We start from the raw sequence: 27,288 nt of genomic DNA on the forward strand, positions 1-27,288 counted from the left end.
TGCCCATGGAAGGCAAAGGTCCTGAGTTCGAGTGTAGGTCTGGTATACAGTTAATCTACCGGGAAGTTTCTGGTTAAATGTTGGTGTCCCAGGGGCTGAGAGTGTGTATTAATGTGTCAGGTTTTCAGATGGAACTAATGTTTGAGAAGCTGCTGGAGGTCACACTGGACATCTGCAATGGAATCATAGTGTTAACGTTTGTAAACAATGGTGCTCGAAGGTTTGGACATATTGGGAATGAAGGTGAAGCCAGATTGCCAGCAAGTAACTTCAGTAAAGTTATAAGGGGATGTCTGGATAGAAGTGGCAGAATATGATTTGAGGGTAGTTGGGACTGTCTGAAACAAGGTTCTGTGTGTAAATTTTGCTGACTGTGGTCAGTATAGTGAGTGATGAAGAAATGATTCCACTGAAGGGAATAAGTAAAAGGAAACATGTCCTTTTCTTGTCCAGCATGGCTAAACCTTAGTTAGCTGCTCAGAATCAGTGTGGCTTATGGCAGATGAAGGAAGTTTCAGGAAGCATTTTAACTGGAGGAGATCAGCAAGGCAGTATCTGAAGTGTCTAAAGATTTGTTGGGGTGCAGGAGGTGGCGAGAAGTCTCTGGTACTTTATTGAGCAGGTGTACTCACTGGCAGAAATAACACATAAATAGCCGAGACAGCTTCTAGCCATTTTTATCTCAGAGACTTGTTACAGTAAATTACTGTCTAAAGGAAAAAGGACCCAGTGAAAGAAGCAGAACTGGTTAGTTGCAGCCTGAGCTTGGATGATGTGATTATGTTGGACCATGGTGGTGAGGGTTAAGAATTGATGTGATCAGAAAAAAGGGCATGTAAATGTAACTCCATCTTCTGGCTGGAGTATTGGACTATGGCTGGTCAGTATCCAATAAAACAATATCAATCGCCATTATTTGGATTTATTTCTAGTCTACCAGTTTCGAAGATACACTATGTCATCTTCAGGCCTGCTTCAATTGAGTAACCTTCTGTGCTGCTGTATTTTGTAACACGAAGGTTACTCGATTGAAGCAGGCCTGAAGATGATGCAGTGTATCGTCGAACCTGGTAGCCTAGAAATAAACCTAAATAATGGCGATTGGCATGGTTTTATTGGGAAAGGGCATGTCTTTGTATACGTCTCTTGAACAACACTTCAAATGCCAGACAGGATTTCAGGAAGAGTCTGTGGTATTGGAATTTTGCTATGGCAATGGCTAGTTGTTTGAACATTGTTCATATACACTAGAGAAAGAGAGGTTGCTCAAAGGTTAGCAACATCTTCGTGCTGGTATGTGTTTCCATGCATCACACACCAGTCTGGTTTAGCTAAGCTGTGGCCTTTCCTCATTTATTTATTAACATAAATATTTGATAATCTGAAATTTAAGGAAAATGGTTTTAATGACACACGGTTTAAAGAGTTGGCAAAGAAAATCAACTTCTATGAAATATCAGTTTCAATTAATACTTTATTATTTTAAAAATGTTAATAGTTATAAACATCTGATGTTTTGACCACACAAAACTTCAGATATTTTAAATCATTCATGGCACTGAAAAATATAGGGGCCCATTCTGAAACAAACAAATAATTTGAACCTAATTTATTTATGAACAAGTTAAGATAAAAATAACAGGAAATAGTAAAAACTTTGAAGGCGTTCAGAATGATTTAAGGGAACAATAACTCAGCCTATAAAGCATTTAGAACTGATTTTCAAATGTGTAACTGAAAGGTATGAGTGGTAATCACTAAGTTAGGAATGAGTGAACAAAATGTGTTGTACACAAATGAAAGATGAGAAAGAAAGTATAACATCACTAATTATTGGTTTAAACAGGAGAAAGGGAAAGAAGCTTATAGATTCAGCAATAACGGGTCTTTTTACTATTATCCATTGATACATTATTATCATTACTACATCAATTGACCGCAAACAAATTCACTTTTTTCTTAAAATGTCCTTCCATTCCACCCAAATATAAGTCAAGTATGTTACCTAGTTTCTGCTATAATCTACATTTTTTACCATCTATTAACTATTGTAAGCTATCATAGTCCATAATCTGCACAAAATACTTTTGTTTGTAATTAAAGACAGGTACTATCTACATTTTTGTGCTACCTATCATTTCAGAATAGAAATAATCAATGGTAACAAACCTATTTTGTTAGAATATCATTCCATTCTATGGCTCTCTTGTCTTGTGTCATTGACAATTTAATGTTTCTTCACTTACATTAGGTACAGAATTCACTGTCATGCAAACAAAGATCAATGAGAAATCTCTCAGTAACTGCTTATCTATTTTTTTCAGTATGCTGAGAATACAAACTGATATGTATAAAGTGCTCTATAAGTGAGAACTGAAAGGATCTTCTTTGTTTTGGGGTTTGCTTTACCTGAGAACTACAGTTATTGCCATACTGTCTGTCCAATTGTTAAACACACACACACATAAGTCAGTTTGGTGCATTTTAAAAGGTATTCTGTTGCAGTGCTCTTCTTCTCATAATCCCAGACTTTAGCATGCTTTGTTTCATCTGAAGAGATTACATGAGCATGTATCCATAAGAAAAATTTTGGGGTTACACACATTATCAAATTCTCATTAATGGCTAATATTACTTAGTTCTAGAAGGTAACTACTTTCCTTAAGTTGACAGATCAGTGCAGTATGTACAGTAATAATTTTTTGTAAGATATTTTCAGACAATTAATTGCATCACTATTCAGAAAATCTTCCAGGAGATTTTTGCAGTACTTAGCTAGTGCACTATTGCTTGGTTTAGTTTCCTGTTTGTACAGGTTAGTAGCAAATGGTAAACATTATCATCTTCATGCCACTGCACATCAAAAGCACCTATTTTCATATAACTTTTTATCATTAGCTTCTGCCTGTTTCATAGATTCACCTGGGATTTACACTGGCACATTGAAGCTTATTTCATCCATAAATCCCAGTCGCAAATCCACATATTTTTGTATACTGTGTAGCCTGTACTTTTCAAAATAAACTAACAACTCATTCATTTTTTTTAAAGAAAATATGGCCCTGTCAGGCAAAGCTAGATTATTTCTCGGTGTTCCTTTGTGTCCATACATTGACACAAGATTTCACTTTTAAACCATTTTTTTTCTTTCTTTGTTCAACATTAGATATACGAAGTGCTGCACAGGTTCCTTCAGTAAATTTAAGTCTCTTACCAGATATCTGAGTGCATGCTGTGAAAACAGTTGAGGGATGGACTCATGTCTCCAGGTCAGTAGACATTGGTATCAGCATCAGTAGTTTCACTTATAATTTCACTCTCTGATGTTACACTCTCCAATACAGCTGGAGGCAAGGAAATGGCAGGTTATCTCCACGTGGTATTGGTCTAATCACATATCGAATTTTAAACTATATATAACTTCCGTTTGCATGGAATTCATCTACACTAAGTAAATGAAAATAACAGTCATCACAGAGTTCCTTATATTCTCATCAAGAAAGCATTCATCAAAGTGTTCCTCATTTGCCCACTGGGAAAATTAATAGACATTGCTTTAATTGTGTTTCTCCTACTAATTCAGAGTCTTGTACATGGGCAAAAATGGGCAGTTATCTGTTCTTATGTGTACAATTAATGGAAGTGTTAATGCTTTTTCCAGTCAGGAGTTTTGCACAATTTGAAGATATGGAGTGTAACGATGGAACTTAATGTAATGATCAGTAAGACTGCTGTCTTGTAAGATGTTAAAATGAAACAGAAACATGTTAACTATAACTTCACACATGATACACAATGAAAACTACACTGAATTAATAATTAGTTGGGAATTATTCTCAATCTGTCACAACATTTTACAAATTTATTTATTTCTGTTTAAAGTTTGTATGGGAGCTTAAGCAGCACAATTTACAGATATTTGCAAAAAATGATCCATATGTAAATATAGAATTTTAAAGGAATCTGTTTATAAATGCAAATAAAACACATTAAAATTCACTATTCTATGAAAAATATTTAGTTTTTACCTTTATTCCACCATGAAATACAGTGATGGCTGTTGTTGTGCGAACAATTGCATTTGCAATCGGTTTAAGTGCTAATTCTCGAGCCATTAGTCCCGAAAAGAGCCATAAATTACTATACAGAATTTTATAACCAAACGAAACCTGGAAGGCAAAGAAGTGTGACATTAAAAGGGACAGCTACAGGAATCTACATGCACTATCCATTACACAGTACACTGTCATATTTTTAAAAACATATTTCCAAATCTTTCATAGTATCTGTCTACCCATTAAAGACAATATATTGGACATTTATAGTTTGAAATGGAATGTTAAAAATGGTTACCATACTGTAAAAATAAAATGGTATTGCAGTCTGCTTACCAGGCTGATATGGATGGCTACATAATAACACTTTGGATAAGGAATACCTTTAAAAACAGCCCCAGGAATATAATATATTTGGCTATTGAGTAAGTGTTATGCATGAATTAGCAAAGGAACACAACACAAACTCTGATGACAGTGAGTGACACCAAAATTAAACTGACCTAAATTATATTCAGCACTAATGACAATACAGAGGAAATGTTGAGTCTCATTGTTCCAATGTGATACTGAAAGTTTGACTGCACGTGGTATGGTTGGCCATACCAAAATATGACTACTACTACTATTACTACTGCCATTTCATTGTAACACCACCACACTGGCACTGTGATGGGTAAATGGTGGAAGGTGAAAATATACTTTCCATCAGGTTGATATTCATAATTCAGTAATCTACCAGTATAGATGCAAATGGCATTAACTCTTCATTCAATGTGCCAACTCCTGCAAGTTGCACAGAATACATCTGAATTTGCATCACACTTTTGTGTAAATTCATTCATTTTAGCCAGTGGATCAGTTTTATTTTAGATGATAGCTTGTTGATAGATTCTTAGATTTGTTGCTTTATAGAGGCTAACCTAATAATCTTCAAAGGCTGTTCCGAAAGAAAAGTTGCACCTGACTCATCTAATGAACTATTTATAGGGCTACAGAACAAGATAAATCCTGTTAATAATTTCTGCATGACATGTCATGACATTACACCTCCAAGGTCGACAACACATCTACATCCCTGCATCAATGATTGTTGACTTTCCAAGCAACCAATTTTCATGGAAAAGTAGATTTCCTGCTGTTCTCCTATGCAACACACTCTGCAGGCCATAGCAGATGGAGTAACCACAGTTTCAGTCCCCGCACTTGAGGTCTCCAATAATCTCTCCAGAATCAACACCATGGTCATGGCATTTCATAAGACAGCCTCATTGTTCTGGCCATTCATCCACAAGGTTGAACCATGGACCAACTATATTGCAAGTATGGAGCAGCACTTCCTGGTCCACAGTATCTGCATCTCTGGTAATGAGCAGTGATGCACTTTTCTGTTGGCTTATACAGGACCAGAGATATATCATCTAGTACAACACCTTAAATCCAAGACAGAGCCCCATGTGCTCTTATACAATAGGGTCAAATCCAGTTTGCTTCAATCTTTTGACTCTCAAGTTCATATAGATGATAATGATGATGGTTTGTTGGGCACTAAGCATCAAGGTCATCAGCACTCATACAAGTTCCCAATCTTTCCAGTTCCAATCTCACCTCTGCCCAAATGATGATGAGATGATGAGGACAACCCAAACACCCAGTCCCCGGGTGGGGAATATCCCTAACCCAGCTGGGACTCGAACCTTGGACCCCATGATCAAGAGGTAGCAACGCTAGCCACTAGTCCACGAGCTGTGGACTCAAGTTCATATAGTTGCTCCTAGACATAAATTCTTCAGCTATCACAAGCCCAGTGGACAATCATACAGAGAATGGATTGCACAGTTACAAGGGCTACCCAGGGACTGTAGGTGCAGTAATCAGGACGGCACACAGTCATATGCAATTCATTAGTCAGAAACATTATATTAGTGCATGTTCTGCAGGATGCACTCTGGATGGACTTGTTGAAATCAAGAGATCCTTCATTAGAAACATGTCTGCCTATCATTAGGGTTTTTGAACGGTCACTGCATTCATCAGCAACTCTACAAGACTCAGCCCAAGTATTCACAACCAGGACAACCTGCAGACTCCCACTGGCAGTCAGAACTGATAGGCAAATGGCACAAAAAGACAAGGCACTGAGGCACCATTCCAAACAATTGCCATTGTGTAGGCAGTGTTTTATATTGCACCCCCATCATGATCTGTTTATCTTTACATGTAATAATTCAGAATTATTGGTAAGAAACAATTTTTAGCATATATGTGATACTAGAAACAAAGAAAATTTAAGGCTAAAATTATACTACAAAAGCTATGAAAAACTTCCACAGTTTGAACTAAGTTTTCTGAGAAGAAAACTATACACCATCCTTCTGTAAACAAGTTATTGTTCAGTCATGGTATTTTTAAATAATGAAGCTATATTTATAGAGTAGTGTAAAAGATGTGTCCTAATGGATGTAAATTAAGAATAATTTCAGTTTTTTATGCTTTGTATGTGCCTCAGTTATATTACTTATACTCCACATTAATTCCAACTTATTTGTACGGTTCCTGTCATTTTCCATCACACCCTACATTCCCCTACATCTATATAATGTACAGTTACATCTGTTCAACTCCATTCTAAACAAGATGATTAAGTTGTTGTAAACTGCCTTATTGTATCTACTGACTCATGTATCACAGAACAAATCATTACTTCTCAGGAACACTGAATGATTTTATCCATTATTGTTGTTTTTTTCCCTTCTTTAGCTTACTGCAGTTTAAGAGTGACTTTCATCAGACATCTTTTGCTTCTATTCACAAAACATCTTCAGTATTCATTAGCATTTTTTTCCTCTCGTTTTCAAGTCTTAATTCCACTGTATTTCCCTTGATATTAAATGAACTCTCTCTCTCTCTCTCTCTCTCTCTCTCTCTCTCTCTCTCTCTCTCTGTGTGTGTGTGTGTGTGTGTGTGTGTGTGTGTGTGTGTGTGTGTGTGTGTTTTTCACTTTTTGTGATTTTTCAGATACTACTTGACCTCTACTTCCCCATGAACTATGGACCATGTCGTTGGTGGAGAGGCTTGCGTGCCTCAGTGAAACAGATAGTCGTACCACACATGCATCCACAGTGGAAGGGGTATTTGTTGAGAGGCCAGACAAACATGTGGTTCCTGAAGAGAGGCAGCAGCCTTTTCAGTAGTTGCAGCATCAACAGTCTGATCTGGTCTTGCAACATCAACAAAAACAGCCTTGCTATGCTGGTAACGTGAACAGCTGAAAGCAAGGGGAAATTACAGCTGTAATTCTTCTCAAGGCCATGCATCTTTATTGTATGGTTAAATGATGATTGCATCCTCTTGGGTAAAATATTCTGCAGGTAAAATAGTCTCCCATTTAGATCTCTGAGTGGGGACTATGCGGAGGATGTAGTTATCAGGAGAAACGAAACAGGCTTTCTATGGATCAGAGCAAGGAATTTCAGATCCATTAATCATGCAGGTAAAGGAAATGGATGGTTTAAAGTTAGATATAGTGGGAATTAGTGAAGTTTGGCGGCAGGAGCAACAGGACTTCTGATCAGGTGAATACACGGTTATAAATACAAAATCAAATAGGGGTAATGCAGGAGTAGGTTTAATAATTGGTAAATAAACAGGAATGTGGATAAGCTATTATGAACACCATAGTGAATGCATTATTGTAGCCAAGATAGACATGAAGCCCACACCCACAACAGCAGTACAAGTTTATATGCCAACTAGCCCCACAGATGAGGAGAAGAGTGAGGAAATGTATGATGAGGTAAAAGAAATTATTCAGATGATTAAGGGAACTGAAAATTTAATAGTCATGGGGGACTGGAATTTGATAGTAGGAAAAGTAAGAGAAGGAAAAGTAGTAGGGGAATGTGAACTGGGGGAAAGGAATTAAAGAGGAAGCCGCCTGGTAGAATTTTGCACAGAGCATAATTTAATCATAGCTAATACTTGGTTTAAGAATCATGAGAGAAGGTTGTATACATGGAAGAGACTTGTAAACACTGGAAGGTTTCAGATTGATTATATAATGGTTAGACAGAGATTTAGGAAGCGGATTTTAAATTGTAAGACATTTGCAGGGGCAGTTGTGGACTTTGACCACAATTTATTGGTTATGAACTGCAGATTAAAACTGGAGAAACTGCAAAAAGGCAGGAATTTAAGGAGATGAGACCTGGATAAACTGAAAGGATCAGAGGTTGTAAGGGGTTTCAGGGGGAGCATTAGGGAATGATTGACAAGAACAGCGGAAAGGAATACAATAGAAGGAGAATGGGTAGCTTTGAGAGATGAAGTAGTGAAGGCAGCAGAAGATCAAGTAGACAAAAAGATGAAAACTAGTAGAAATCCTTGGTCAACACAAGAGATATTGAAGTTAATCAAGGAAAGGAGAAAATTCAGAAATGAAACAAATGAAGCAGGTGAAAGGGAATGCAAAATGTCTAAAAAATGAGATCACCAGGAAGTGCAAAGTGGCTAAGCAAGAATGGCTAGAGGACAAATGTAAGGATGGAGAAGCATATATCACTAGGGATAAGATGGACATTGCCTACAGGAAAATTAAAGAGACCTTTGGAGAAAAGAGAACCACCTGTACGAATATCAAGAGCTCAGATGGAAAACCAGTCCTAAGCAAAGAAGGGAAAGCAGAAAGACGGAAGGAGCATATAGCGAGGCTATACAAGGGAGATGTACTTGCGAGCAATGTTATGGAAATGGGAGAGGATGTAAAGGAAGATGAGCAGGGAGATAGGATACTGCATGAATAATTTGATAAAGAACTGAAAGAATTAAGTCAAAGCAAGGGCCCGGGAGTAGACAACATTCTGTTAGAGTTATTGATAGCCTTAGGAGAGCCAACCATGACAAAATTCTTCCATCTGGTGAGCAAGATGCACTAGACAGGCGAAATACCCTCAGACTTCAAGAAGAATATAATAATCCCAATTCCAAAGAAAGCAGGTGCTGACAGGTGTGAAAATTATTGAACCATCAGTTTAATAAGTCATGGCTGCAAAATACTAACACAAATCATTCACAGAAAATGGAAAAACTGGCAGAAGCTGACCTTGGGGAAGATCAGTTTGGATTCCTGATAAATGTAGGAACACGCAAGACAATACTGACCCTATTATGTCTCATAGAAGACAGGTTAAGGAAAGACAAACCTACAATTTACAGCATTTTTAAACTTAGAGAAAAGTTTTTACAGTGTTGACTGGAATACTCTCTTTCAGCTTCTAAAGGTGGCAGGGGTAAAATACAGGGAGTGAAAGGCTATTTACAATTCGTACAGAAACCAGATGGCAGTTATAAGAGTAGAGGGGCATGGAAGGGAAGCAGCGGTGGAGAAGGGAGTGAGACAGTGTTGTTGATGTCATTAAATCTATATATTGAGCAAGCTGTAAAGGAAAGAAATGAAAAATTTGGAGTGGGAATTAAAATGCAGGGAGAAGAAATAAAAACTTGAGGTTTGCCGATGACATTGTAATTCTGTCAGAGACAGTAAAGGACTTGGCAGAGCAGTTTAACAGAATGGACAATGTCTTGAAAGGAGGATATAAGATGAACATCAACAATGGCAAAATGAGGATAACGAAATGTAGTCTAATTAAATCACTTGATGTGGAAGGAATTAGATTAGGAAATGAGTCACTTAAAGTAGTAAATAAGTTTTGCTACCTGGGCAGCAAAATAACTGATCACAGTCAAAGTAGAGAGGATATAAAATGTAGACTGGCAAAGACAAGAAAAGCATTTCTGAAGAACAGGAGATTCATTAACATCAAGTATAGATTTAAGTGTTAGGAAGTCGTTTCTGAAAGTACTTGTCTGGTGTGTAACCATGTATGGAAGTGAAGAATGGATGATAAACAGTTTAGACAAGAAGAGAATAGAAGCTTTTGAAATGAGGTGCTACAGAAAATATTGAAGATTAGGTGGGTAGGTCACATGCCTAATGAGAAGGTACTGAATAGAACGGGGGAGGAAAGAGATTTGTGGCACAACTTGACTAGAATAAGTGTTCAGTTGGTAGGACACATTCTGAGACATCAAGAAATCACCAATTTAGTACTGGGGGGAAGTGTGTGTGTGTGGGGGGGATCATAGAGGGAGACCAAGAGATGAATACAGTGAGCAGATTCAGAGGGATGTTGGAAATGATGAGGCTTGCACAGGATAGAGTAGCATGGAGGGCTGCATCAAATCAGTCTTTGGACTGAAGTCAACAACAACCACAATGAGCCTCATGATTTTGCTGCATTTTTGCACTTCCATTTGTAAACTTCACAATAGCTGTCCTCATAGAAACAGTTATGCAGTTTTCCTAAAGATGGACAAACAAAATGTATGAATAAAATATGTAAATAATAATAAAATATCAAAATAATAATAACTGATATTTAACAGGTTCTTTACACAATTCAAGGTATATACATCATAATAATTGCTGGAATGGGCACTGTCAGGTGTGTGATTGTACTGCAGACAAATACAGTTTTATAATTGGCGATGGTAACAAAGCTTTCAGACAACTGAAAACATAGGCTCTTATAGGTAGAATAAGAAAGTTTTAGCTCTAGAATGGAACTCTGAGACACACCTTGTGATACTATGCTCCATTTAGAATGTTAATTAACTTTTCTTGAAATGACAGTTCAACTATGTGATCAAAAGTATTTGGACACCTGGCTGGAAATGGGTTACAAGTTCGTGGCGCCCTCCATCGGTAATGCTGGAATTCAATATGGTGTTGGCCCATCCTTAGCCTTGATGACAGCTTCCACTCTCACAGGTATATGTTCAATCAGGTGCTGGAAGGTTTCTTGGGGAATGGCAGCCCATTCTTCACAGAGTGCTACACTGAGGAGAGGTATTGATGTCAGTCAGTGAGGCCTGGTACAAAGTTGGCATTCCAAAACATCCCAAAGGCATTCTATGGGATTCAGGTCAGGACTCTGTGCAGGCCAGTCCATTACAGGGATGTTTTTGTCATGTATCCACTACGCCACAGGCCGTGTATTATGAACAGACGCTCAATCATGCTGAAAGATGCAATTGCCATCACCGAATTTCTCTTCAACAATGGGAAGCAAGAAGGTGCTTAAAACATCAATGTAGGCCTATGCTGTGATAGTGCCATGCAAAACAACAAGGGTGCAAGCCCCCTCCATGAAAAACACGACCACACCGTAACACCAACGCCTCCGAATTTTGCTGTTGGCACTACACACACTGGCAGATGACGTTCACCGGGCATTCGCCAATAACCACACCCTACCATCAGGTCGCCACATTGTGTACCATAATTCGTCTCTCCACACAATGTTTTTCCACTGTTCAATCATACAATGTTTGCACCCCTTGCACCAAACGAAGTGTCATTTGGCATTTACCGGCACGATATGTGGCTTATGAACAGCCGCTTGACCATGAAATCCAAGTTTTCTCACCTCCTGCCTAACTGTCATAGTACTTGCAGTCGATCCTCATGCAGTTTGGAATTCCTATGTGATGGTCTGGATAGATGTCTGCCTATTACACATTATGACCCTCTTCAATTGTCGGCGGTCTCTGTCAGCCTGTACACTTTTGTGCTGAACGTGTCCCTTCATGTTTCTACTTCACTATCACATCAGAAACAGTGGACTTAGGGATGTTTAGGAGTGTGGAAATCTCGCGTCCAGACGTACGACACAAGTGCCACCCAATCACCTGACCAAGTTCGAAGTCCACGAGTTCTGCGGAGTGCCCCATTCTGTTCTCTCACAATGTCTAATGACTACTGAGGTCACTGATATGGAGTACATGGCAGTAGGTAGCAGCACAATGCACCTAATATGAAAAATGTTTGTTTTCGGGGGTGTCTGGATACTTTTGATCACATAGTGTACCACAGGCTGGCAAGATGGCGCCGATAGGAAAGTGTAGTGATGCTTCTCTCTCGCTAAAAAGGCAAAAAATGAACAGTTTTTCGTGTAGAGAATGTAAAAAGCGTGTGATGAAGGGTATTCTGTGTATCAAATGCAACTTCTGGTTACAAGAAAAGTGTGCGAAAGTAAATCTAAAGTTCGTCAGCGATGATTTTCTGTGGACATGTCATGGTTGTTTACGTGACAAAACGGCCGATCTTGTAAGTGCAGTTGATACAAAAAACGAAATTATAAAATTACTACGAAGTGACATTGAGGCATTAAAAAGCGAACTTTCGACCATCAAGAAAGAAAACGATACATTAATACAAGAAAAGAAGTCCTGTGTGTGTAAAAGCCATCAAAAATGGTTCAAATGGCTCTGAGCACTATGGGACTCAACTTCTGAGGTCATTAGTCCCCTAGAACTTAGAACTAGTTAAACCTAACTAACCTAAGGACATCACAAACATCCATGCCCGAGGCAGGATTCGAACCTGCGACCGTAGCGGTCTTGCGGTTCCAGACTGCAGCGCCTTTAACTGCATGGCCACTTCGGCCGGCCTGTAAAAGCCATCAAACGGAAAAGCAACAAGATCACGAAAATACGAGTGACCTATCGTACTTTAAAAACAACATTTCAAGTGTTCCCGTTGATGTCTCGGTAAACTCAGTAAGCCAAAAACCGGAAGATAAATATAAATGGAAGGTGGTGACATACAGCAAAAGGAAAAACAAGGCGACAGATACGCAACAAAAGGAAAATGACTTTTTAATAATTGGCGATTCGCTGCTGAAGAATATCGCTGTCCCCAATTGCAAGATCGACGTACGACCTGGTATTAGAACGCATCAACTCGGTAAACATTTTAAAAATATGGTAAATGCAAGACAAGATACCACAGAACCAGATTCTGAAACCAGACATAACTATAATGGGGTGTTTATACATGTTGGAACGAATTCGTTAAGGAGCAGCAGTGAGGAAGAAATGGCAAGCGAAACAAGAAACATGATTCGTTCTGCAAGAAATATGTATGCAGGATCTCGTCTGATACTTAGCGGAATCATAAACAGAAGGTCGGTGAGTGAAAAATATATTGCCAAAATAAACTGTGCTCTTAAAGAACAATGTGATCGTCTTGGGGAAATTTTTATAGACCCAAACAAATTCCTATGTGAAAACTCACTAGCGAAGGATGGCTTGCATTTAAATAGACTGGGGTCTGTAACGTTCAGCAGAATGTTTGCAGATGTCTGCAAAATCATTACATGCAAGGGAAACTAATATGGCCTGAAGGGGGTGAAAAATCACACACTCCAGCTGGAAAAGAAAAATATAAGCACCATACAAAAAAGACGATACTAAAGAATTTGCCCCAGAATACAGCTCACAACATGTAAACCAACAAAAGAAAAATTACATAAAAGTACTTCATCAAAATATTCAATACTTTGGTAACAAAAAATTAGAAGCAGAAGTACTCCTGAGTGAAGTAAGACCAGACATATTATGCATAAGTGAACATGGACTAACTGAAAGTAAAATACATGATGTGGCAATAAAGGACTACAAACTAGCTAGTTACTTCTGCAGATCTAAATATAAGGGTGGTGGCGTTTGTATATATATTAAAACAGGTACTCTATCAAAGAATGTAAACAGTGAAGCTGCTACATTTCCCATAGCTAGAGAAAAAGACTTTGAAGTTACTGGTATAGTGGCAGAGGATTTTAGAGTGTTTTGTGTGTACAGGTCACCATGTGGCAATATTAGCATCTTTCTAAAAAAAATTGCTAGCTTATTGAGAATGAATATCAAGAGAAATCTTATTATATGTGGAGACTTCAACATTGACATGGGAAAAGACACAAAAATAAGACAGGATTTTGAAGAATTGTTAATACAGCATAACATGAAAGTGACAATAACTGCACCAACAAGAGTGACTTCACAAAGTGAGACAATTATTGACAACATAATTACTAATATGTGTAACTATGATTCACATGTAGTTCAGACAGAAATATCTGATCATCATGGACAACTAATCAGCTTTTGCAGAAGTAATGACACAGTATCAGAACCAAAACAAACAACCAAAGAAATTAGGATCATCAGTGAACAAAATATCAACATCTTTAGAACAATGTTAAGTAAGGAAACCTGGAATGAAACCCTACAGGCCCAGAGTCTAAATGAAAAATATGATGCATTTATTTCAACAATTAAGTACCATTTTAATGTAGCATTTCCCAAAGTAAAAAGACAAGAAAGGCAGCAAAATCAAACACAGTGGATTACCAGTGAAATACTAGAACAGCGAAGGAAGCTTCAGCACATGAGACGGATGGGCGAAGCTGAAAAATATAAAGTGTTAAAAAAGAAGTCTAGAAAAACAATAAGAGAAACGAAAGCAAGAGCAGTTGACACCACAATAGCGAACTAAAAAAACAAGGCAAAGGCAGCTTGGAATGCAATCAATGCTGAAAGAAAGGAAAAAGATGGGTCAAACAAAGAAGAAGGTATTAGGTCAATTAAAATAGACAACACAGTGGTCACAGATGATATGGAAATAGCAAACATACTGAATAATAACTATATCAGTGTAGTAGAAAACCTAAAATTGGAAAGAAATAGTCAAAAACAGAAGGGTATTAAGGTACCAAAAAGATCATGCAGTACTATGCTCTTAAGACCAGTCACGGAAGATGAATTGCGGAAAACTATACAGAAACTGAAGTCCAAGAAATCAGCTGATGATGATGAAATATCAAATCATGTAATAAAGCTGGTATGTGAGGAGATAATAACACCACTGCTGAACATAGCAAACTGTTCTTTCATAGATGCAATTTTTCCAGAAAAACTGAAGACAACGAAGGTAGTGCCAGTGTACAAGAAAGGGTGTAAGGATGATCCCAACAACTACAGACCAGTTTCACTGATATCAGGTTTCTCAAAAATCCTAGAGATGCTTATGTATACCAGAGTAGTTAACTATTTAGACAAACATAACATTCTCATGCCCTCACAATATGGTTTCAGAAAGGGTAAATCTACAGAATCAGCAATTGTCAGTCTAACAGAATACATTTTACAGTCCTTAGATGAGAAAAAGGTTGTCTCTGCAATGTTTCTGGATCTTTCAAAGGCATTTGACACCATTGACCATGATACAAAAATTAAGCAACTATGGCATTCGGGGGCAACCAGGTGAATGGATAAAATCATACTTGTGCAACCGCAAGCAGTATGTATCATTAGGGAACTCATACCAATCAGAAACCAAATACATCAAATATGGAGTGCCGCAGGGTTCGGTAATGGGGCCATTGTTATTTAATGTATTTGTTAATGATATAGGTGTTGAGGAGGAAGAAAAGAAAATATTGTATGCTGATGACATGACAATACTAAATAGTGACCAAAATATGGAACAGCTTGAGAGCAGAGCATACATATCTGCAAATGTCACAGCTCAATGGCTGTTGGAAAATGAACTGGTTATAAATCTAAAAAAGACGATGTATTCAGTGTTTAAAAACAAGGAAAAGGCTGTAGACATGGATTTAGAGGTTGATGGAACAAGGCTGGAAGAAGTAGAATCTGCTAGATTCTTAGGTATTCTTGTGGATAATGACCTGAAATGGAAAAAACATATTAATAATGTCTGTAAGAAACTGAGCTCTGTCATATTCTTAATGATGCAGCTATCACAGTATTCAGACAAGAACCTTCTGTGTACAGTGTATCATGGACTTTTCAAACCATACTTACAGTATGGAGTGACTGTGTGGGGAAACTCAAACAAACAAGAGACAAAATGAGTGTTCACATTACAAAAAAAAAAGCAATTAGAACCATTTTAAGAAGAAAGACCTCTGAAACATGCAGAAACTGTTTCAAGAATCTAGGTATCTTAACTTTTTCATTGTTGTATATATACAAAACAATAATGTACATCACAAAAGGTAGTGAGGACTGGATTACAAATGCTAGTGTACACACCCACAATACAAGAAAGAAGGATGAAGTACGGAGCATACCCCACCGACTGGCAATGCTAGAAAAAGGACCCCAGTACTCTGGTATCAGACTACTAAGAAGTCTGCCCAGAAACCTGCAAGATAGTATACTTCATAATGACTTTCCAAAGAAACTTAAAGACTATCTCATTGAAAAAGAGTTTTACAGTGTTGCAGAATACTTATGCCATTAAATTTGTATATATTGTTACTCATTATCAGTGATGTAAAAGTGTAAGCTAAAGGTGTAGAAAAATAAGTGATAAAGAATATTAATATTTTGACATGTCCTATATTACACATACATTTACTGTACACAATGCAATCTTACAGGATCAAATAAAATTCAATTCAATTCAACTTTTCCTGCTCTGCAGTTATGACATAAGACATTGCAGAACACTGTTCTTAAACCCATATTTATCTAATCTGTAAATAAGCAAGACCTGTTTTACTGAGTCAAAGGCTTACATGAGACTCCAGAAGACATCTGCAAGTTTACTTCTCTGATCTAACAGTTTACTTATCTTTTCAATAAACATTTTCACTGCATCCAGAGTATTTTTTTCCTTCTTGGACTACAAACTAGTTACTTAGAATAATAGCATTTCTTATAGTAAAATTTTGAATTTGGATTGCAGCTACTGTCATCAGCACTTTTGACAGGATTCTAAGACTAAAAATAGGGTACTGGTGATAATTCCTCATGTCCTTCTTTGACCTTATCTTAAATGCACATTGTAATTAAAATATAGTAATGATACCTATTGAACAATCTTCTTTGGTCTACTCATTTATAATTTTGGCCCGGCCTCAGCAGCGAGAGGCTGTGTTGTGTGTGTCAGTTGCATCTGTGTGAATGTGGGTGTGTATGTTGCCTAAATGAGACAAAGGCCTTCTGGCCAGAAACTTACTTGTTTATCAGTCTTTTTGTTGTGCCTGTCTGTGACTCAGCATCTCTATTACATGGTGAGCAGTGATTTTTCCTTTTCATAATACTGTCAGTATTCCACCCTGGATTTTCCATGGTTTCATTTATAATTTTGGATTGAACTCAGCTGTTTGATTCTTGTTACCAGAAAGCTTAAGAGTTACTCATAAACTCACATGTGGTGCTAGGTACTGGAATGTGGCTGCTTCAGGGCCTTGGCCGAGTAGAGCTGGCTGAGGGTTTTTTTCTAGACGTGCAACAGCTGCTGCTAGAATTCCAATAGCTGATTCTGCTGGTGGAAAGCTGGAGTGCCCTGGACTTCCCCTTACACTGAGTTCAACAGTGGCAGAGCCTTTTTCTGAGACTCCAATGCTAGGTGAAAACAAACATTTTGCAGGTAAGGAATACACATGAATGACACAGCAGATTAAAAAAATACTGTAATCAGCACAGCCACATGACAAATATCTTATTTTTTTCTAGCATAAGTACATTTTTTCATTGTCTAATTACTGAACTACTACACTACTGGCCACCCAAAATACAACACTCTGAAAGAAGCATCTAAATTAGGTGAAATTTGCAGCAAGCTTTTGCAGCGATGAGAGATGCACACTATTAACATTTCAGCAGAGGTGCACATCAGAGGTGCCAGTCAAGTAACACAGCCTGCAAGTGCTATGTAAAGGGAGAACAGATAGTCATGTGGACATACTGGAATTGTTCTTTCGTGCAGTTCTTTTGTGTAAACAGCTTCAGTACGCCTTGTAGAAGGCAGTGATTGTCTTTAGAGCACGTTTTGGAGTTCGACTGATGGAGAATAGTTGCCTATAGGGATTGCAGATTATCCTTCAGAGAAATCAGTGGTTGTGTCAAATGGAATGAAGCAACTCTGATGTGGATCTGTAACGGTTTGATGAAGGAGAGAATGACAGATTGCTGGGACTGATTAAACCCAACTTGTTGCACCACTACATGTGATGACATGCATAATGTGCACATGGCAGTGATGGATCACTCTGCCACATCATGAACTATATCACAATACATTTGGTCTGTTCCACAACAAGCAGTGTCCGCGTGTACCATTCGGCATTGTATGCAGCACGGTGGACTGTCTGCAAAGTGTCAATTGCTGCATTTACCAGTGAGTCAATGCCACAGGTGTCTGGGCTGGCAATGGTGCTATGAATGACGGATATGGAAAACTGAATGAAATGACATTGTTTTTACTGATGAATCTTCATTCTGCCAGCACCACCATAATGGTCAGATTAGAGTCTGGAGATGCCATGGTGAGAGAACTGTTGCCTTATGCATCACAATACTAGTCCTGCACCTGATATTATGGTTTGAGGTGCTACTGGACTCCACTCGTGCACCCCTGTAGTATGTATTGCCAGTACACTAACCAGCCAGTGTTACATCTCTGATATGTTGGAGCCTGTTGACCTCCCATGCCTTCGGAGCTTGCCAACAGCTACAATGCAACAAGACAATGTGCTACCACAGGAGCATGCAATTTTCAAGACTTCTTCATCACCCATTGGACTGCAATGTTGCCTTGGCCTCCCTGTTCTCCCAATCTCTCACCTATCAAAAACGTCTGGTCGATGATCGCAGAACAACTGGTCCAAGATATACCACCCACTGCTATGCCAGCTCAGCTTAGGTGATATGTGAAAGCGGTATGGACTGATATACCCCAACAACGCATCCAGAGCCTCTTTGATTCAGTGCTGAGGCATGTAGCAGTGGTTATAGCCAGGAATGGTGGCAACACTCAATACAGATTTCATCATCTTTCTCACTCCACACGGGGCTGTATTCTCAATCATGCAATCTTCGGGCAACATATTATCTCCCAAATCAATTTGATTGTGATATCTCTGGACCTTTTTGGTGTTGCATTTTGGATGGCCAGCAGTGTTTATTTCATCTGCATATTCTTTTGCCTGTATTAGCAGATAGTATGACTGCAGCATTTAGAATATTCCACTCTGATTGTTATTCTTTGTTTTGTATAAATTTATGATAGCAGAAGTAATTCCATGTCTATCAGGAGCTGGTTTCATTTATATAGCTGGCAACATTGCATAAATGACTTAAAAGTATTTGCAGCAGGTATTCTGAAACTACGAAGAAATATAAATAAATCTGAGTTATCAAAGGCATTTCTTCTCACCATCCCATACCAACTCCCATTCCTGTCAAAAACCACCCTATAGTAAAAACAGAGGTAACTCTTCTGAAATATCCAAATCAATATATCATTTATATAATTGCTATCCACATGATGTCACCCACAGCTCTCACTGGAACCTCAGATCTGTACGTAACAACAAATTTGTTAATACACAATTATGTCTGTTCAAATTCAAATTCAAATGCTTTATTCACCTTGAGCATCTTTACCTGCTGCTGGCATTGCCAAAGTTAAATGAAGTAACAATAACAATAATAATAAAAAATCAAACAATGGAAAATCCAGGCTAGAATGTAACAATATTAGGGAAGGAAAGTTGCTACTCACCATATAGTGGAGATGCTGAATCGCGATAAGCACAACAAAAAATGACTGCTTCACAGCCTGTGCCATATGGATCCTTCCCACCAGCTTTTCTGAATTGCGCAGGTGGGAATTTTTCCTGCAATATATCCCATGTTCCCATAACCCTTCTGGCCTCAACCTTCATTAGTCACTGTCTTCACCCATCCAGCCCCCTCCCTGTTCCCATTCCAGCACTACACAGCTGTCATTTCACCACCACACCCAATCTTTTAATTTCTTTTCATTTCTGCTACTTAACCCCCCCCCCTCCCCTCCCTCCCCACCTTCTCTCCTGCCCTCTGTCTAAACTACAGCACTTCACTGTCTGCCACCCCCACCATACTATCCCTCCCCCTCCCCATTCCAGCCTCCTCCTTACCCCCACCCAGTCGCCACTCCCATCACGCACTGGTGCTGCTGCTTGCAGTGTGGTTTCAGTTGTCTGAGACAGCAGACGAGTGTGCAAGTTGCATATGTTTGTGTGTGTGTGTGTGTGTGTGTGTGTGTGTGTGTGTGTGTGTGTGTGTGTGTGTGTGTGTCTGTCCGTCTTTCTATTTCTGACAAAGGCCTTAATGCCCAAAAGCTATAATTATGTGAATCTCTTTGTTGTGCCTATCGCGACTCAGCATCTCTGCTATATGGTGAGTAGCAACTTTCCTTCCCCAATAATAATAAAAACTTAGACAACTGTTATTAAGTACAAGAAAATCATACATGGTAGATAAACTGTGTAATTAAGTAAATGACAATAACAATAAATAATCACATGATAGAGCAATTACCAGATAAAAACACTACATAGTAATGAATGACAAAGATAATCAATAACTAAACATATAAATGACAATAAGCACATGAGACAGAAATAAAATAGTTACACAGCCAGACAGAAATGGTTATAAAAACTCTGTTATTTATTGACTTCTCATTCTCATATGAAATGTGGGTCATTTGTCACACATTTGAGGAATTCTTGAACAGGGTAAATTCCTTCACCCTTCTTCCATTTCACAAGGCTTGTTTAAAATTTATTTACTGGCACTTTGTATGCACTTTCAGATAATCTGTCGAAATAGACAAGACCATGGTATATGTAGCTGTTTCTCAGTCTTTGCCAGGTTAGCATATAGCACATAAGCTGTATGTCCATTTCTTGTACTATAGTTACGGATAATTGTGTTCCTCCTTAGGTAAAGTATACTTAGGTTTTTTTAACACAGATAAGGCAATCATAGTCATACAGGCTAAGTAGTGTCATTGCATTTAGTTGCATTGATTTGTGTGAGCTAAGACTTGCAATCCCTTTTACAGCTTTCTTTTGCCATTTAAACACTAATTTTGACCCTGCAGAATTACCCCACAGTAGTATCCCATAAATCCATAAATCAGGTGGGAGTAGAAGAATGAAAAATATGCATATAATCGAAGTTATTTACTGACACTGTTCCTCAGCTTGTACAGAAGAGACAACACATGTACTACTCTGACACATAATTTCCCTGTGTGGGTATGCCAGCTGAGGTTTTGATCAATGTGAAATCCTAATAACTTGTGTGTTTTGTTATTATGACTGGGAGCATTCAAATGAATAAACTGTCTGCAGTTTTAATGTAATTTTTCTGCAGTGCCAAGTAGAACAACATTGCTTTGCTACCACCATTCTGTGTTGCACATTTTCAAGCTTCACATGTAATGAGTGTTGTGTCTGCATATAACACTGCAACACATAGCACAAAGGTGGAAAATCATTTATATAAGTAACAAAAAGGAAAGATCATGAACAGATCTCTGAGGTACACTCTACATGACTTGAACACATTATTACTTTTAATTATTTACCTTAACTAACTGTTTTATGTTGTCCAAGTAAGACTGGACAGAGCATTCCTCTCACTTCTTAGTGGTAGAGTTTTCTGTGAGAATATGGTGGGAGGCAATATCAAATGCTTTCATGAGGTCCACATTTTTGCACAGCTAATCTCTCTCGCTCTCTATGCCTTTTTTTACCAGCTATATATTTGTGTTACCATGCTTTCAACTGCTTTGTCTGTAGAAATTCTGGATCTTAAATCATGCTGTGAGGAGCTTAGTATACCATTATTCATTACATTCAAAATATTGACTCATCTGTTTACGCATGCAGTATTCTATTGTTTTCGATATTTTAGGTGTAAGTGATACATGATGATAGTTATCTTGAGGCACTTCATCTCCTTTCTTATGTACTGGTTTACAGAGACATTGTCCAGTCACATTAATGTGACTTCTTGTCAAAAGCCTGAATAAACAGCTTTTGCAGTGTGGACTGCTGTGAGACATGCAGGAAGAGAGTCAGTGAGGTTGTATAAAGTACTGACAAAGATGTGGAGCCATAATGACTTCAGTGCCATGGCCAGCTGCGCTAGGTTTCTCGACTGAGAATCCATGGCACAAACAGCCTGATCAAGGTGGCTTCACAGATTCTCAACAGGGTTTAAGTCTGGGGAATTTGGTGGCCAGGGGAGTATGGTAAACTCATCCTGGTGCTCTATGAAACATGTACATGCACTACAAGCTGTGTGACACATTTCACTGCACTGCTGGTAGATGCCATCATGCTGAGGAAAAACACAGTGCATACAGTGGTGAACGTAGTTCCCAAGGATATCTACATCTACATCTACATCCATACTCCGCAAGCCACCTGACGGTGCGTGGCGGAGGGTACCTTGAGTACCTCTATCGGTTCTTCCTTCTATTCCAGTCTCGTATTGTTCGTGGAAAGGAGGATTGTCGGTATGCCTCTGTGTGGGATCTAATCTCTCTGATTTTATCCTCATGGTCTCTTCACGAGATATACGTAGGAGGGAGCAATATACTGCTTGACTCCTCAGTGAAGGTATGTTCTCGAAACTTCAACAAAAGCCCATACCGAGCTACTGAGCGTCTCTCCTGCAGAGTCTTCCACTGGAGTTTATCTATCATCTCCGTAACGCTTTCTCGATTACTAAACGATCCTGTGACGAAGCGCTTCTCTCCGTTGTATCTTCTCTATCTCTCCTATCAACCCTATCTGGTACAGATCCCACACTGCTGAGCAGTATTCAAGCAGTGGGCGAACAAGCGTACTGTAACCTACTTCCTTTGTTTTCGGATTGCATTTCCTTAGGATTCTTCCAATGAATCTCAGTCTGGCATCTGCTTTACCGATGATCAAATTTATATGATCATTCCATTTTAAATCATTCCTAATGCGTACTCCCAGATAATTTATGGAATTAACTGCTTTCGGTTGCTGACCTGCTATATTGTAGCTAAATGATAAGGGATCTTTCTTTCTATGTATTCGCAGCACGTTACACTTGTCTACATTGAGATTCAATTGCCATTCCCTGCACCATGCGACCATTCACTGCAGATCCTCCTGCATTTCAGTACAATTTTCCGTTGTTACAACCTCTCGATATACCACAGCATATCCGCAAAAAGCCTCAGTGAACTTCCGATGTCATCCACAAGGTCATTTATGTATATTGTGAATAGCAATGGTCCTATGACACTCCCCTGTGGCACACCTGAAATCACTCTTACTTCGGAAGACTTCTCTCCATTGAGAATGACATGCTGCATTCTGTTATCTAGGAACTCTTCAATCCAATCACACAGTTGGTCTAATAGTCCATAGGCTCTTACTTTGTTCATTAAATGACTGTGGGGAACTGTATCGAATGCCTTGCGGAAGTCAAGAAACACGGCATCTACCCGTGAACCCGTGTTTATGGCCCTCTGAGTCTCGTGAACGAATAGCGCGAGCTGGGTTTCACACAATCGTCTTTTTTGAAACCCATGTTGATTCCTACAGAGTAGATTTCTAGTCTCCAGAAAAGTCATTATACTCAAACATAAAACGTGTTCCAAAATTCTACAACTGATCGACGTTAGAGATATAGGTCTATAGTTCTGCACATCTGTTCAATGTCCCTTCTTGAAAATGGGGATGACTTGTGCTCTTTTCCAATCCTTTGGAATGCTCACGTCAGTATAGTTCTTCCCTCCTCACGCCAGCGTGAGCTAAAACGCGAGCATTTCAGCCTCCTCTAGTAACACAGTGTTGGCTCTTCTGCCAACACAACAAAATCAAATCAAGAACAGCTGCCAACATGAGTAAGTAAGAAGTAGATATCCTTGGTGTAGTGCAGCAGCTTAAATCACTTGAAAAGGGCAAGTCCTTATATCAATTAGGTTCCTTTCAGAGTATGCTGATGCAATAGCTCCATACATAACAATCATAAACTGCTCATTCGACAAAACATCCATGCTTAAAGAATGGAAGGTGCACAGGTTAAACCAGTATTCAAGAAAAAACCTTAGGGTAATCCACTGAACTACAGACCTACATCACTATAGTTGATTTGCAGAAGGATTTTGAAACATACAGTGCACTGTGTTTTAACAGTATGGATTACGTAGAAGAAAACAAAACCTAAGATAGATGGCAGTGAGATATTTGGGGAAAATTTAAGTGTATACTGAAAGGATGGGCTAATGGGAAATGGAGATGCTGTATTTGTCACGGTAAACAAGAAGTGCAAATCCATAGAGATAGAAATTGAAGCTGAATGTGAAATTGTTTGGGCAATTGGATCCTTCTATTGCTCATCAGACTCATCTTCTGACGTAATCAAAAATTTTAGAGAAAACCTCAGTTCACTTGTAAGTAAATTCCCCAATTATACTGTAATCACTGGTGGAGACTTCAATCATCCAACAATCAGTTGGGAAAATTACAATTTTGTTAGTGGTGGTTATGATAAGACATCCTGTGAAACTTTACTAAATGCCTTCTCTGAAAATTACCTAGAACAGATAGTTAGAGACACCACTCATGATGGAAATACATTGGATCCAATGACAACAAATAGACTTGACATCTCTGAGGAGTCCACATAAAAATTGGTATCAGGAACCATGACACAGTTGTGGCAACAATGATTACTGAAGTTCAAAGGCCAACTAAAATGAGGAGAGAGATCTATATATATTCAGTAAACTAGATAAAAAATCACATGTAGAGGTTTAAAAGTATAGTTGATCATGCACTGGATAAATGTGTATCCAGTAGAACAGTTCATAATGGGAAAGAACTTCCACAGTATAGAGTCACTATAAAGAAACTTCTAAAGAAAAGGAGATTACTGCATAATAAGTGTAACACAATGGTATAGCTATAGATAGAGATATTCTGAATGAAACACGTTTGACTGTCAACAAAGCAATGCATGATGCCTTCAATGACTACTGTAGAAGAATACTGTAAAGTGATCTTTCACATAGCCCAAAGAAATTCTGGTGGTACGTAAAGGCTGTTAGTGGCACCAAAGTTACTGTACAGTCCTTAGTGAATGAGACAGGAACTAAAATTGAGGGTAGCAAAGCAAAAAATGAAATGCTTAACTCCATTTTCATATGTTCCTTTACAACGGAAAACCCAGGAGAATTGCCCCAATGAATCCTCATACCACTCAAAAGATGAATGAATTAAGTATTTGTATCAGTGGTGTTGAGAAACAGCTGCAGTCATTAAAACTGAACAAAGCTCAATGTTCCAATGGAATCCCTGTCAGATTCTATACTGAATTTGCAGTTGAGTTAGCCCCTCTCCTAACTACAATCTTTCATAGATCCCTTGAACAAAAAACTGTACCCAGTTCTGAGAAAAAGGCACAGGTCACACCCATCTACAAGAAGGGTAATAGAAGTGATCCCCAAATTGCCACCCAGTCATTGACGCAGTTTTGTTGTACAATCTTAGAACATATACTGAGGTCAAACATAATGAGGTATCCTGAACAGAATGACCTTCTCAATGCCATCCAGCATGTATTTCAAAAACATTAATCATGTGAAACCCAACTTGCACTTTTCTCACATAACATGCTTAAAGCTTTGGATCATGGCAATAAGGTACATGCAGTATTTCTTGATTTCTGAAAAGCATTTCACTCATTACCAAACCTATGTTTATTGTCGAAAGTACAATCATATGGGGTATCAAGTGAGATTTGTGACTGGATTGAGGTCTTTTTGGTAGGGAGGACACAGTATGTTATCTTGGATGAAGAGTCATAGTCAGGTGTATAAGTAATTTTGGGTGTGCCCCTGGGAAATGTGCTGGGATGCTTGCTGTTCATGTTGTATGTTAATGACCTAGCAGACACTATTAATAAGAAAATTGGGCTTTTTGCAGATGATGCAATTATCTATGATGAAGTACTATCTGAAAAAAAGCTGCATAAATATTAAGTCAAATCCTGATAAGATTTCAAAATGGTGCAGAGATTGGCAACTTGCTCTAAATGTTAAGAAATATAAAATTGTGCACTTCACAAAACAAAGAAACATAGTATCCTATGACTATAATATCAGTGAGTCGCTGCTGGAATCAGCCAATTCATACAAATACCTGGGTGTAACACTGTATAGCGATATAAAATGGAATGATCACATACGTACAGTCTCGAGTAAAGGAGGTGGTAGACTTTGGTTTATTGGTAAAATACTGGGGAAATGCAACTGGTCTACAAACAAGATTGCTTACATATTACTTGTGCAGCCAGTTCTAGAATATTGCTCAAGTGTGTGGGACCCATACCAGACAGGATTAACAGGAGATATTGAAGGTATACAGAGAAGGGCAACATGAATGGTCGCAGGTTTGTTGAATCCATGGGAGAATGTCACACAGAAACTGAAGGAACTAAACTGGAATACTCTTGAAAATATACAAATTACCCCAAAAAAGTCTATCAATGAAATTTCAAGAACTGGCTTTAAGTGATTACTCTATGAATATGCTACAACCTCCTATGTATCACTCTCATAGGGATCGTGAGGGTAAGATTAGAATAGATACTGCACGCACAGAGGCACTGGAACAATCATTCTTCCAGCACTCCAAACATGAATGGAACAGCAATAAACCTTAATAACCAGTACAATGAGATGTACCCTCTGCCATGCACCTTACCATGATTTGCAGAGTATAGATGTAGATGTAGTTGTAGAATCTATTGACAAATAGTCAGAATAGATTCTGAAAATATCATTCTTGTGAAACATAACTATCTCTTCATTCATATGAAGTAATGGGTGCTATTGATAGGAGATCTCAAATTGATTTCATATTTCTAGATTTCCTGAAGGCATTTGACACCATTCCTCAAAAGCAGCTTCTAATCAAATTGCGTGCTTACAAGATTATCCTCTTAGATGGTGAATGGCCTCATGATTTCCTGCCAGAAAGGTCACAGTTCACAGTAATTGATGGAAAGTCATCAAGTAAAACAGAACTGATATCTGGCATTCCTCAAGGAAGTGTCATAGGCCCTCTGCTGTTCCTAATCTATATAAACAATTCAGAAGACAGAATGAGCAGCCCTCTTATATTCTTTGCAGATGATGCTGTCATTTACTGTCTCATAATGTCCACAGATAATCAAAGACAATTGCAAAATGATTCAGACAAGATATCTGCATGGTATAAAAAATAGCACTTGGCTCTAAGCAATGAAAAGTGAGAAGCCATCCATGCGAGTACTAAAAGTAATCTGTTAAATTTCCATTATGTGATAAATCACACAAATCTTAAGGCCGTGAATTCAACTAAATCTGTAGGGATTACAATTATGAATAACATACACTGGAACAATCACATAGACAATGCTATGGGGAAAGCTAAAAAAGACTGTTTTATTGGCAGAACATTTAGTAGATGTAACAGGTCCACTGAAGTAACTT

At 38.4% G+C, this 27,288-nt stretch overlaps 1 protein-coding gene across 3 annotated transcripts in view; it reads right to left on the reverse strand.

Annotated features, from left to right (window-relative positions):
- The window catches only part of LOC124721349 (N-fatty-acyl-amino acid synthase/hydrolase PM20D1-like), a 266,153-nt gene that overhangs the window by 20,495 nt on the left and 218,370 nt on the right, over positions 1-27,288 (reverse strand). For all 3 annotated transcript variants that reach the window (XM_047246273.1, XM_047246272.1, XM_047246271.1), the window contains 2 exons: positions 17,138-17,333; positions 4,029-4,169 (listed from right to left, as the gene is read on the reverse strand). In XM_047246273.1, the coding sequence (XP_047102229.1) occupies positions 4,029-4,169; positions 17,138-17,333 (337 nt within the window). The remainder of the gene's footprint in view (positions 1-4,028; positions 4,170-17,137; positions 17,334-27,288) is intronic.

The sequence above is a fragment of the Schistocerca piceifrons genome, chromosome X (assembly GCF_021461385.2).
Source record: "Schistocerca piceifrons isolate TAMUIC-IGC-003096 chromosome X, iqSchPice1.1, whole genome shotgun sequence".
NCBI classification, from domain to species: Eukaryota; Metazoa; Arthropoda; class Insecta; order Orthoptera; family Acrididae; genus Schistocerca; species Schistocerca piceifrons.